General features: G+C 27.1%; 1 protein-coding gene across 1 annotated transcript in view; it reads right to left on the minus strand.

Moving 5' to 3' along the window:
* Positions 1-12,581, minus strand: part of AstC (Allatostatin C) — an 81,519-nt gene extending 68,938 nt beyond the window's left edge. The window contains exon 1 of the mRNA XM_076402245.1: positions 12,452-12,581. Coding sequence (XP_076258360.1) covers positions 12,452-12,571 — 120 coding nt within the window. The 5' untranslated portion in view covers positions 12,572-12,581. The remainder of the gene's footprint in view (positions 1-12,451) is intronic.
* Positions 12,582-14,090: the final 1,509 nt, after the last annotated feature.

Consider the following 14,090-nt stretch of genomic DNA (forward strand, 5'->3'; position numbering starts at 1 on the left):
GACCTATTTCGGTCATCATTGCTATAAAAATCAAATATTATGTATCATGTCGACAGTATTTTCAGGTTATATGTCCACATACGCAAATAGAATATTCAATTGAATAACTATAATATCTACATTATGTTACATGTTTAATACCCATAATATCATCACAGTTACATTTTATTGTTATTACATTATATAACACCACTTTTTATATTAACTTATATCTCAATATCTCAATTTCTGACGAAATCTAAGTACATATATCCATAAGACGAATAATAGATTTAATTCCTTCCATCAATCCATTTGGTCAAGTGAAAAAGTGAAAATTATTTATAATTTTTATTATAATCGTTACAGTGGAAATAACGGTAAACTTTAAAAATATCAAATGGTATTCATTAATTTATCACTACATAGTATAAAACAAAGTCGCCTTTTCTGTCCCTATATCCCTATGTGCGCTTAAATCTTCAAAACTACGCAACGGATTTTGATGCGGTTTTTTTCAATAGATAGAGTGATTCAAGAGGAAGGTTTATATGTATAATACATGCATAATATGCTAAGGCAACATTGCTAATTTTAGAGGTTTCTAACGTGATGTCGTAAATTAACCTATTTTTTTAGGCTTGTTTAGCAATTAGCAAAATCGCTGCTTAACCATACGAGTTATATCAAATTAATGTACTACAGTATTGTACACCATAAAAAGGTCTACAAAAAAGTCCGCGATGGTATATGTTTATCTTTTAGGGATAACCCACATTAACCATTTTTATTGTTTACTTTTTACGTGAGAAAATGGCTTATTTACGAAGCTATTTTAAGCAATACGGCATTAATCCTTATCGAATTAAGTACCTTAATATATATAATAGATCAATATGGTTCCTTACAGCATGTAAATTAAACAAATATTTTCGGAGATATTACAAATTTAAAATTTGCGTTTAAAAATATGTAATGTAATAAAAATTGTATGAATTTAGATATTCCAAAGATAGCAGGAAATCTTCATGGTAAGTATAGGGGAAGAGGAATTGTTTTACTCCAAATTTAATGCGTGCAGGCCAAGGGCAGTAATGAATGAACCAAAAATACTGGATCGATTTTAATCATGTTTTCATTGAGTGACATAGGCATATATATTTTATGCCCGTGCAAAGTCGGAGCGGGCCGCTATGTTTTTATATACAACGTTCATATTTTTTCTGTAGTGTATTTAATTTAGTATCAGCATTGCACCCGTGCGAAGCCGGGGCGGGTCGCTAGTTAATTTATAATGAATAAAATTAAAGACTGGTTATTTTATTTATTATTATGAATAAAATAACCAGTCTTTAATTTATATTGTATTATATATTATAAGAATATTCATATATTATAAATATATTGATGAACCCTATAAACATATACATTAAATTAAAAACATATATTTTAGCATCATTCTACTTCATATACAAAAATACGTCAAATCAAATATGAAACCTAATTTTAAACTGTCTGTTTGGAAACTCGATACATTTTAAATGCAATTTCTGGATAACATCGATTTGATTCAGTTATTCTGGATATTCTACGAGAGAACTCTAATGCAATAAAATCGTAAACATTAAACATTTTATGGAAAATTTTTAAAATCCCAGCTAAATAGAGCATCAAAATATTTATTATTATATATATTTCATTCAGAAACTTGGAAACTAAAAAAAATTAAGAATAAGTATAAGCACAAATAACTTTACATAATACGCAACATATATTTAGAGATCCGTATGTTCAATATGACCAGAGAGTATGTTACTAATTTTAGTTAGAGAAAATATACAAATTTAAACGGCTTTTATAATATACCTATGAATTGTTTGAAATCTTTCTTGGTTTTTGTGATTCAACTCAACTTAAACAAAATTGCTTCAACGTCTGCTTGTGACTTAACTATTTGTTGTAAACCAGAACATTATATTTATATAAACTATAAAGCCAAAAACATAATCTACAAACGTTTTCATCTATTTATAAAAATTGTTCAAACAACACAAGTCTGCTATCGACTTAATGAACTTAAAATAACATTAACTTGATTAAACCTAAACGTAAAGAGGCAATTATTTTTATGATTTATATTTTTATATAAAAATAACATGTTAATTAAATAAAATAATAGTAATAATAATAATTAGTAATTATTTTATATAGTAAAAAGTTTTAATTTTTTATAGATATCTACCATGTGGAAGTTGTCTTCATAAGATCAGCTAATGAATGTCGATGATTGATATTAGTTATCAATCCACAGTAACGACAATATGATCTTATGACTTTGTGAAGCCATTAAAGCGGCTTAAAATACATTGCCTTCATGACAAATTTCTTCAATAAATTGCCAATATATAACATTATTCAACATGCAGAAATATTCAAGATAATCTCCACGTTGAAAGTAACTGTGAAGTTGTTTGGTGTGTTCAAATTTTACATTATCTAAGTAGAAGTCTGAAGCAATAGTTAATGTCATACGAAAAATATTGAGGTTTATATATTTAAGACTTTTCAAAAAGAAAGGTATATATCAATAGTAACACTTAGGAGTGATAAGATAACTAACTACTGCTTTACGCTGTTAAGTATTAAGTTTCTTCTTTAAACTTAGCTTCATTAGTACACCTAAACAAGTGCCAAAGTATATTAAACTCCTATAAAACAAGAGCCTCAATTTCCCTTTAGCCTAAATTATAGTTATTATTATATATTATATATTATAATTATTAGCCTAAACTTTACTTATATTATTGCTATGGTAATCCTTTAAAATTATTTTTGAGGCCAAAGTAAATCACAATGAGAAGTAATGGAGATCTATGTTGAAGAGTTGAATTTATTGGTTGAAAATATTATTGGATGTGAAATCAGAGTGTACAATATTTAAGTTATTAAACCACAATGGTCAGGAAAGCTCTATTCTGGAAAAACATATGAGACATGAAATACCTAATGGCAAATATTATAAAAATTAAGAGAACTAGCAAATTCGCTGACTTGATTCCGAAAGAAGAAGATCATACACTTAGTATACATACAACATGAAATCAAGAACTTCCTATATCCAAGCAGGACTAAGACAAGGCAGAAGTTTGAATCTAATCCTCCTTACAATATTAATAGATTACATAATAAAGATATGTCAAATAGACATAGCAAGACTAAAAATATGTAAGAAAGAGAAACACCACTAATAATAAACACCAATAGACCAAAAACAGATTGAATATGATACTAATGAAAGTAAAACGAATGTGATAGTAATGCGGGAGTCAGAAGTAAAAAATATACAAATTTAAGTATTAAAAATTATAAAGGATTTAAAATTATTAAAAAAAAATTATTTCTGTTAAATCAGAACAAGTTATTGTATTTTAATGTCATGGCATAGAAATTAAAACTAATAGGAGCTAGGAGATGGAAATGATATTGTCAGGATTGAAAAAATCATGAATTTGTACTTTACTTTTTTGAAAAAGTGTTCAAAGCAATTTACAAACCAACCCTAAGATTCGGTTGAGAGACGTGGGTATTATCAAAGAAATATAAAGTAAGATACAAGCAGCCGGAATGAAATATCTCAGAAGAATTTGGTCAGGAACAGAGTGAGAAATAAAGAAGTAAGAAAAAATCTCAATATTGAATCAATAGAAGACTACATAGAAAGGAGACAACTCGGTTGGTAGGGATAGTTACATGACATAGAGGACACAAAATAGGTAAATAATTTACTACAATAAATATTACCTTTTGTATATAAATGTAAACTATAAAATGTAAAAATATAGAAACACCCCGAAGATCAATAAATTGATACTATATTAATGGTATTTATTTCAAAAAATGTATCCATAAAAAATTAAAATAAAATTAGGTGATATAAAATTTCAGTATAATAACGACCAGTTAATTGTATTTTATTTTCCAGGGTATTACAATAATACAATTATTCAATCGCATTTTTATTTATTTCCCACTTAGGTCTTTTGCGGCCAATTTCAATATTTTCGCCTCCGGCTTACGTCACTGTTCAAATTTTTCACGCGATATTAGGTTACATGTTATCCTCTTTCATTACTTTTATTTCTCGCGGCTCCACGGCATCACGATAAAGCTGTTCGCATTTAATTTTTCCTCAATATATATGCGTATAAGCGACAAATTTAATAATGTACATTTTCGGGCGTCAAAATTTCATTTCGTTCGCTCGATGAATAAAAAATTGGTGTTAAGGAATCGAACGAATTTCCATAATGTATCTGAATAGTTCAAAATTTTTCGAATCAGTTTAATCGACGAATATTGGTTCCTCACATGTCTCGAGTTTTGTCCGGATTTGATTTGTAAGAAATGTTATTTAATTTCTAGTCCTTCCAATAAAATAACCAACAACGTTGCCGCAGCAATTTTAAGTTTTCATTTATTTTGACTCTGACAACAAAATACTAATGTAAATATAATAATGAAACAAAAATTACTTTATATAAGATATAATGTATTTTAACATTTTAATACCTTTAATGCATATCTGTTGAAGGACTTAAACTACAGTTAATTAAATAGCCACAATAGTTTGTAGGATAGAGTGGTTTTTTTATATATACATTGAAGTATCACAACGGTGTCGATCACTACCAACACAAATTGAATTTTGTAGACTGATTTGGTTACAAGTTTGGACTCATCAGATTTCATTCTGTATCTTTTTATCAAGAGTAGTGCTAATTAGTAAACCGAGAAAGAAATATGTTTCACCTTTAAAAGGAATTTTACGTTGATTTCATTCTGTCTCTTTTTATCAAGAGTAATGTTAATTAGTAAATTGAGAAAGAAATACTTTTCACCTTTAAAAGGAATTTTACAGTTTAATGAGCCGAGTTTGGCAATACGTTCGACGTTGTTGATGACGTGCATTAGCTGTTTTATTGAAAGAACCATAAGTGAACTTTTATAATGATGGAGTCATAATAGAAAATTATGTAAGTTATTGGATTTTTAAACAATGTACAGAGTTTTTTCGTCTACTCTCAATTATATTTGAATTGATATTTTGATGAATCAATCTGAAGTAATTATTTCACTTACGGTCATCTCTTTCTTTGGTATTTTAACAAAACAAAATCATCAGAGATCATCACGGTCCTTTAATTAACGGTTAAAAGAACAAATCTTAGAGTCATAATCTCTTCAAAGGGTTTTCTCACAAACAGTCTCTTTCAGGTCGTTCAAGAGTACTTTTGGCATGTGATGATTTAATAGTGTAATAAGTGCTTCAACTTAACATGTCCCCTCATATTTGACTCAAACATTTATTTCACAATAAATAAGTGTAATTCTATATTTATTAACGAGAAAATTACCCGGTACACCTGTTGCTTACATCTTCCATAACTTTACAATTTTGCAATATTTTATATCTTTTCACAATACATTTTTGTTTGATTCCATGCCCATAGAACAAACAGTAAATATATTAAAACCATTAAAACAATATTTTATCTATATTTTATATATTTACATAGTCCAGTCAGCTTTTTCGTCAAATAAAGACAATTTTGGAATGCCCTTGAACTATTATCAAGTTAAAGAACTATCAGTAACCTACGTTATACAAAGCAGCAGACGCTTGTTAATTTAAACTAATTCAAACCATGCTTTGGTCATATTGTCGAAATGCTTAGATTAATAAACATGGTTTAAAACTTAACTAATACATTTTTTAAAGAAATGACTAATACATACACATATATATCCATATGTTAATATCCATCATTGTTTTCGCTTATTTTCTTTAGAGCGTAAGTATACTATTTCAAAAAAATGGTTAATTTTTTAAACCTACCCATGAACTGTGCCAACTTATAATATTATACACTATAAAGTGATGCTCAGAGAGATTGATCTTGAATTGAAACAAGCAGTTGCCAGAAATACGATGCAATGTCTTCTGAATATAACAAGTAAGATTGAACTTTTATTAAATCCGACTTAATTGTACGCTTAGTACCACCTAAGAGTACGAACTAAGCCACTAGCAGCAACCCTTATTTCAATATTTTAATACAGCGACACTGTATTAGTAAGTAACACTGGTGAAATTATATTTTATTAATATATGATCCCATAATAGAATAACCAAGTGTTAAAAAAGTTATTACAACTATTATTTTATCGCAGTGTACTTCGGAAATTTTATACAGAGCAAAATCGATTGAATGACATACATTCTATCCAGACCAATTACTATGAATAAGGTCGTTCTAAGAAATTGAGTTTGTCGTAATATCTATTGGAACAAGCTAGTCTTCCTAGCTATTTATATTACATTTAGATAACGATTTATAGCAAAATCTTGTTCATAAAGTCGCATTATAGTAGTTTCCAGTAAATGTGGTCATTTTTAGTTGTAAAACTTTAATCACTTTTGTTATAAAATTTATTAGCAGATAATATATATATCTAGATAAAATATTTTCAAATATAAGTTCAAATATAAGTTATATGAAAACTAAATCAGCAATATAATAAAAGAAATTTTTATACAAGGTTTCACCATATAAAATTAGCTGTACTATTATTACTTATTAAAAATTAGTCCTTTTTCTGCAATAAGACGGAATGTTCTATAAAATGTATTGTAAGTATAATTACTATCATTACCAAAGTCCAAGATATTGCATGATCATAATGTGGCTTATCATGATATACCTCTTCATTATAATTAGTTAAAATGGTTTAATTGTATATTTAATGAATAATTGATAAATCAAATTAAAGAAAGTTTAGGATTATTCTCCACACAATAATATCACAAGAAACCCCAAACTGGTGATATTTTTATTCATTTTAGTTCATGTACATTTATCGTAAAAAAGATTTTGAGATTGATCTTTGTGATCGTGAAGTACCTAACTTAGAAACCACCCCAGATGTCATATAAAGTATCCCAAACCGCTTATTGGTACTATTACAGTTGATCCTTGTTGAATTATATTCTGTTAGCTATAAGTGACCAAAAACAAAAGCTAAAAAGTCCCACGTCTCAAAGAGATTCGAACTCGTAAATATAGCATAGATAGATATAAGATTACAAATACTATTTAGATAGATTTATTATCTTTAAATATTATAAATAACATAATCAATAAATTTTATTTATTAGAAATACACGAGTGGAAAAATCAATAAAATAAATATTCCATTATTTTTCGTTATTTACAGTGTAGTAAAACATATACGATAATACGCAAATATAAATATGGTAACATCAAAGGATACAGGCGCAATTTAAATATTATCATAATAACTTATCTGGAATACTTCGCTTCACAATCAAACAATCAGTGGTGTCATGTTCTCACTGTCTATTGTGTATAATACACATTTAGTCTCGGAACCTCGAAAATGCTCGGAAATCTTTCTGGCGTGATATTTAATGGCTCCATATCTAACGGAGATTTTGCAGGGCGGTTAGAACGTATGAGCGAGGGAGAACTTATAGATATGTTACAAGTTACGAGAAAATAAATACTAAGAAAGTTGGGAATAAGGGTTATTTTATATAAATATTCTTAGCTCTAAGTTTTAGAGTATACTATCTTTTCATACACAAAATGGAAAAGAATTTGGGGAGAATATGAATTCGAATAGTAATTTTCAAAATATTTTGAAAGCAAAAGAATAAAATAGGGATAAATAATTGATAAATCAAATTAAAGAAAGTTTAGGATTATTCTCCACCCAATAATATCACAAGAAACCCTAAACTGGTGATATTTTTATTCATTTTAGTTCATGTACATTTATCGTAAAAAAGATTTTGAGTTTGATCTTTGTGATCGTGAAGTAACTAACTTAGAAACCACCCCAGATGTCATATAAAGTATCCCAAACCGCTTATTGGTACTATTACAGTTGATCCTTGTTGAATTATATTCTGTTAGCTATAAGTGACCAAAAACAAAAGCTAAAAAGTCCCACGTCTCAAAGAGATTCGAAATCGTAAATATAGCATAGATAGATATAAGATTACAAATACTATTTAGATAGATTTATTATATTTAAATATTATAAATAACATAAACAATAAATTTTATTTATTAGAAATACACGAGTGGAGAAATCAATAAAATAAATATTCCATTATTTTTCGTTATTTACAGTGTAGTAAAACATATACGATAATACGCAAATATAAATATGGTAACATCAAAGGATACAGGCGTAATTTAAATATTATCATAATAACTTATCTGGAATACTTCGCTTCACAATCAAACAATCAGTGGTGTCATGTTCTCACTGTCTATTGTGTATAATACACATTTAGTCTCGGAACCTCGAAAATGCTCGGAAATATTTCTAGCGTGATATTTAATGGCTCCATATCTAACGGAGATTTTGCAGGGCGGTTAGAACGTATGAGCGAGGGAGAACTTATAGATATGTTACAAGTTACGAGAAAATAAATACTAACAAAGTTCGGAATAAGGGTTATTTTATATAAGTATTCTTAGCTCTAAGTTTTAGAGTATATTAACTTTTCATACACAAAATAGAAAAGAAGTTGGGAAGAATATGAATTCGAATAGTAATTTTCGAAATACTTTGAAATCAAAACAAGAAAATAGGGATAAACCATTAAGAAAAGCATCATTGTAAAAGAGGGATAAGAGATAAGATAAGCACAATAAAGAAACCACTACCAGCACAATAGAAAAAAATAATATAAGCCTACCAAATCTGAGATAGAAATTGAAAATAGCCAAGAAATGCTCGCTTTGTCGGTAATTACTTTCCAGTCTTTATTCAATGTTATGATTTAATAAATATTAATTAAGTCGTTTTATTTTACTGGTGTCAACCTCAAAACTAAATATATTACGTTCCGTCAAAATAACAACAGTATAAACTTTTGATTTTCTGAAAATATTTATTTTTATGTGGAAACGTGTATACATGTCAGGCTCTTATTAGATAAGAAAACACTGAAAATCAATTTATTTTGAAATTGTACTAATTCATAGACTAAAAATTACTAGAGATATCCAACTTTAAACCCAACTATCAAGCAATGGGAAATTTGCTTTACGTTTGGTTGGTTTCATATTTTAGAAACCTTTTATACAAATTTAAATAAAATATGATAAGTAGTATATAATTTAAAAAAAGTTTTAATCTATAAAAATAAATAAATCAAATATAAATAACAATGAAAAGTAGGTAATATATTTAAATAAAAAAAGTGTTTCATATAATAGAATTCTTCGTAAATGCCTAAAATGAATAATAAATATGGCATCACGGGATAACCATCCCTCTTCAGCAAAATTTAGTGTCCAGAAGTTATATCTAAGTAGTTTGTTATAAAATTTTATATAAAACGACATATAAAAACGACCATGAAAAAAACTGAGAGCAAAATATGTCAGACCTAAATTATGGCCAGCTTTATCAAATTTGATATCTGACTCTCCTGTTCTACATCACTTTTCATTTTCAAGAGGTATTTTCATATCATTTCTTATTAAGTATATCATTTAATCAGACCTAGGCGGTATTAAAAACGTTTGTTGGAAGTTTTCATTATAATTAGCATATAATAAAAAACGGCTAATAATATTTCTGAAAGGTATTAAAATATTATTTATTCACGGAAGCCTTCATTTTTGTATAGATTATCAACATCAAGGGTTAAAAACGATTTCATAAACACCAATGCTGCATACTTTATCATACATGTTTCATTCTATGCTAAATAAAGTCTTTAACTAGTCTTATTGTACTCCTCTTCATTTCAGTGATGCGCTAGTTAACTAAGTGTGGAAAGCTGTTCTATATTCAACGACTGCAGAAAACCAGATAACCGACAAAAATGGATGGTGAAGAGATGATGAGTCAAGGAAAACTAACTCACATGAGCAGTAAAACTATTGAGAAACCTGTTTTTATTAGATGCAAATCTGATATGTATAGAATTAGAAATTAGAAAAGTGTATCATGAGCTTTTGAAGACAGAAAACTGAAAGAGCTATCGCTACAATCAAGCAATGAGGAAAAAATGCTCGAATATTCCAAAAGACATTAGTTATTTTTCGGTAACTGTTTGTACACCGTAAAGCTGCTTAAAACATTTTAAATCGCCCCAATATAACATCCTACTCAACTAACATCCACCTTCATTATTCTTCAGATTTTGCTACATTTTAAAGCCAGTTATATAAACTGTTGCATCAATAATAGTTTCTTATAGAGATGAATGGAATTCAATCAATTCATTCATGAGAAGTTTTATAAATACAACGACTTGTCAGAAAATGGAGTATGAACAAATGATGAACAAAATGTTTAGTGTTAATTTGTATGATATAATTTTGAAAATAAAAGTTTTATAAAAAAGGGAAACGAATCAACGTAAACACCTAATAGATTATAAGAATAAATCTGTCAGCACTCAGTTAAGCACATTATTAAATATCATAAATAACTGTCATAACAATTATTAATGAAATACATTCATGCAAACCCATCAATGAAATACAACCAGTTATAAATAATATATCAAGTTTATTACCGTGGCGTTCATTATTCTATAATTTCAAATAAAACGATTATGATATAGATACGTAATCTCGATATATATGATATATTAAAAAATAAACTACGTCGACATAAAAATCGTTTTTATCTTCATAATTAACATCGAGCGATATATTCTATAGCCAAACAAAAAACTTGAGCATTACCTTTATGATCAACAAAAAATTATTAGATAGTTTCAAGAGTACTTTTAAAATCCTGCTCTTAATTTAAAATAACGATTTTGATACAACGATAAGAATAAAGTTCACCAAATACATTACTTGTTTTTTAATTTAAAACACCGTTCTTTGCAAAGAACATAAAGAAAAGACATAAAGTCGTTACATAAAAAAAATAAAAACAACAACATAGATCTTACAACATTAGTCAATATTTTCACCTTTATTTCACTACATCGTCTGGCTAAACTTCATTTAGCATAACTTTATTAACCAAAATATATTATTCTTGGATAGTCTCAAAAGATCTCTCATTTTTCAGATAGGCAACAATACCTATTTTACGGATATTTTTGAACAAAAACAAAAATTAATTTTTTAATTATTTATAAGTAGTCCTTTCTAATATAATAATTAATGTAAGAATTGTTTTTGAAACAATCTGAATATATTTTGTTTTAACTAATAATTTCAGTCATAATTTATTAAAAACTAAACTACATGTTTTTTCATAAAAGTAGGTCTGACTTCATTATAGAAAAACCTATTAAATTAATAAAGATAATGTATAATTTGATATCAATATTTGTCCATTATAAGTAATTAAATCTCAAGTTATTTAATGAATTAATAAGCAAAAAAAAAATTAAAATCTACAAATAAAATCAATATCAATTTTCTTAATGATATACTCCAATTTAATTATGTACATATACAATTGAATATAATAAAGAAAGTATTTTCATTTTGACGTAAAATAAATGATGAATGAATTTAATTTCCTTAAAATTTTGAAAGATTTTAAAGGGTATTATACTGCATTAAAGACATTTATATTTAAATTGAATCATTTAAAATTTAGTATTTTTGATCATAATTTATCATTATATGATTAACACTTTCATTTTATTTTCTCAACATCAATTATTTGATGTAAAAACAAACTAACGCATACCGTATGAATGAATAGTAACACTCTCTAAACTGTTTTCATATAGCGTGCTACTTATTAACATTTACTTAGTTTATTAATAGGACATATTTTCAGCTAACGTAAGTTAAACGATTTAGTATTACGAATAGAATTAAAAGGAATATTAAAAGTTTGAAACTAACATAATTTATTGTATATATATTCGGATAATAATTTAAGAGAAAATCATATTTCAATACAATTATAAGTAGTTATGTTTATATTTAGCAGCTTTTTGTTTATTAATTTCAATAACCTATATTTCATATGTTAGAGTTTCATAATAATGTCTATCAGCAATAATCAGACATAAAATAATATAAATTATTAGAGGTATCACTTCCTCATAACAATGAAATTAATGTTATGAACTTATATTTTAATTAAATGTAATTATTTTTAAACTTCAATATATTTGAAAAAATTAGATTAATTCCTAATTCTTTAATACATGATTCGCACTTTTTATATTAAATCTATATCTTGATAATAATAGAGGTAGTTATTTTCTAAATATTAATACAAACTATATTTAACAACAAATTGATTTTATGTACACCAACAATACCGAAAATTAAAATAATTTACATTTTTGAAAAAAAAATAAGGAAAAATGTATTCCAGTAACTAACAATGATAACGAGGTAAAGAGTAAAGTCTTGTTTTAAGATATGCTGACACTTACCAAATGAAATGGAAATCTGCGAAGAACAACCTGCAAAAGCGACCGACTGGGGATAGCTGGCTCGTTGTTGTGGATGTCGGAAGTTGCCACCACTCTTAAAGCGACAGTATGAAGCCACATGGAATACCGTTTTCGGTTTTATATTGTCTTTGGCCAATCGAAGCGACCGCCGTACGTGACGTTTCGCCGTGTCGGGCCAATGGGGTGGCGGAACAGATTTTTTGCATTAATTCGCCTGTGAATCGCTGTGGGTTGCAAAGAAAAAGTTGAGTTAGCGTGACGATGACGCATTTAACATGCTTGATTTGTACATCTGTTAGCTGATCTGCTATCGACAAGAAGGCCACTAGTTCTGATTCACCTTTGGTTGATATTTAATTAATATTAAAGGTACAATTTTCAACATAAACAAATTATAATCAGCTTCGAATTGGAACAAAATATAAATCTTACTATGTAAGTATACTAACCAACCTATATAAAATTTCAAGACTGTTTTTAATTAAATAAAAGTAATAATCTTAGTAATACTTATTTATTTTCATTATATCTAAAATGCCATACATTTTATATATATATATATATATATATATATATATATATATATATATATATATATATATATATATAACACATTATTCAATAAGTTTGTCGTTGAATTGTAGATTAAGCTACTAGTCTTATCCTTCAATTTGTTAATTGTTGCTATAATAAATAACACATTTTATATAAATCCATTAATATATTCGTAAGCTTGCAAGTATGATCAAATTGAATTAAAAAATACACGTAATAGTACAAAAATCAATTTTTGTTAGCGATAGTATTATTTTCTAGAAAAAAAAATGGTCTAACAAATAATAACACAAAACAATTGAAACAACAAAAAAATTTAATCTTTATTTGTTATTATTTATTACTAATTATTTGTCAGTCTTAAAATTTATCTGTAAAAGTTATCATTACAGTATCATTTATCTAAGAATATACATCTAGAATTTCAAATCATACCAATTAAAATTCTGTTAGTTATGGTAGAAGTCCTTTGAAAATGGTGGATTCAAGAAAATAGTGGACTGCTACTTTACCTTTACTATATTTTATCATGTTTTCATTTAATTTACATTTAGTTAGTTTAATTCTTCTTCATGCCCTTCACTGACAAACCGATCTTGATCAATTTCTATAGTAATTATATAATTCGAGTTAGATATAATTGAAGTGTTGTAATAACCTCCAGCAGCAACCACACTGTCATTCCATAATATTGCAGCCCTATTAGTTACAATATCGGCGGCATTTGCCACTCAATATGATTTCAGCTACTCAGCTTTATCAACGAATCGGCAGCACTCGCATTTTCATTAGAATTCTGGTTACAGCCTCCGAGCTAAAGAAGAGAAGAAATGATGCTTTCGTTAGATAATCATTTTTTAGTGATAATTCCAATTCATTTCCATGATTTCAATGATTCCAATTTATTTTAACACAAAAAACTACGATCAAATATTACCAGATGAAAATATAATTCAAAGTCACCTATAAAAATATATGCACCCTATGATTTATTAATGAACGTTATATTGACAAAATAAAACTAATTTACGGTAAAAAAATATCAAAAAGCTGCAGTGTTGAA

Source organism: Rhynchophorus ferrugineus, unplaced genomic scaffold, assembly GCF_030347505.1.
Source record: "Rhynchophorus ferrugineus isolate W39M unplaced genomic scaffold, kcgeb_rfMv2 rfM1, whole genome shotgun sequence".
NCBI classification, from domain to species: Eukaryota; Metazoa; Arthropoda; class Insecta; order Coleoptera; family Curculionidae; genus Rhynchophorus; species Rhynchophorus ferrugineus.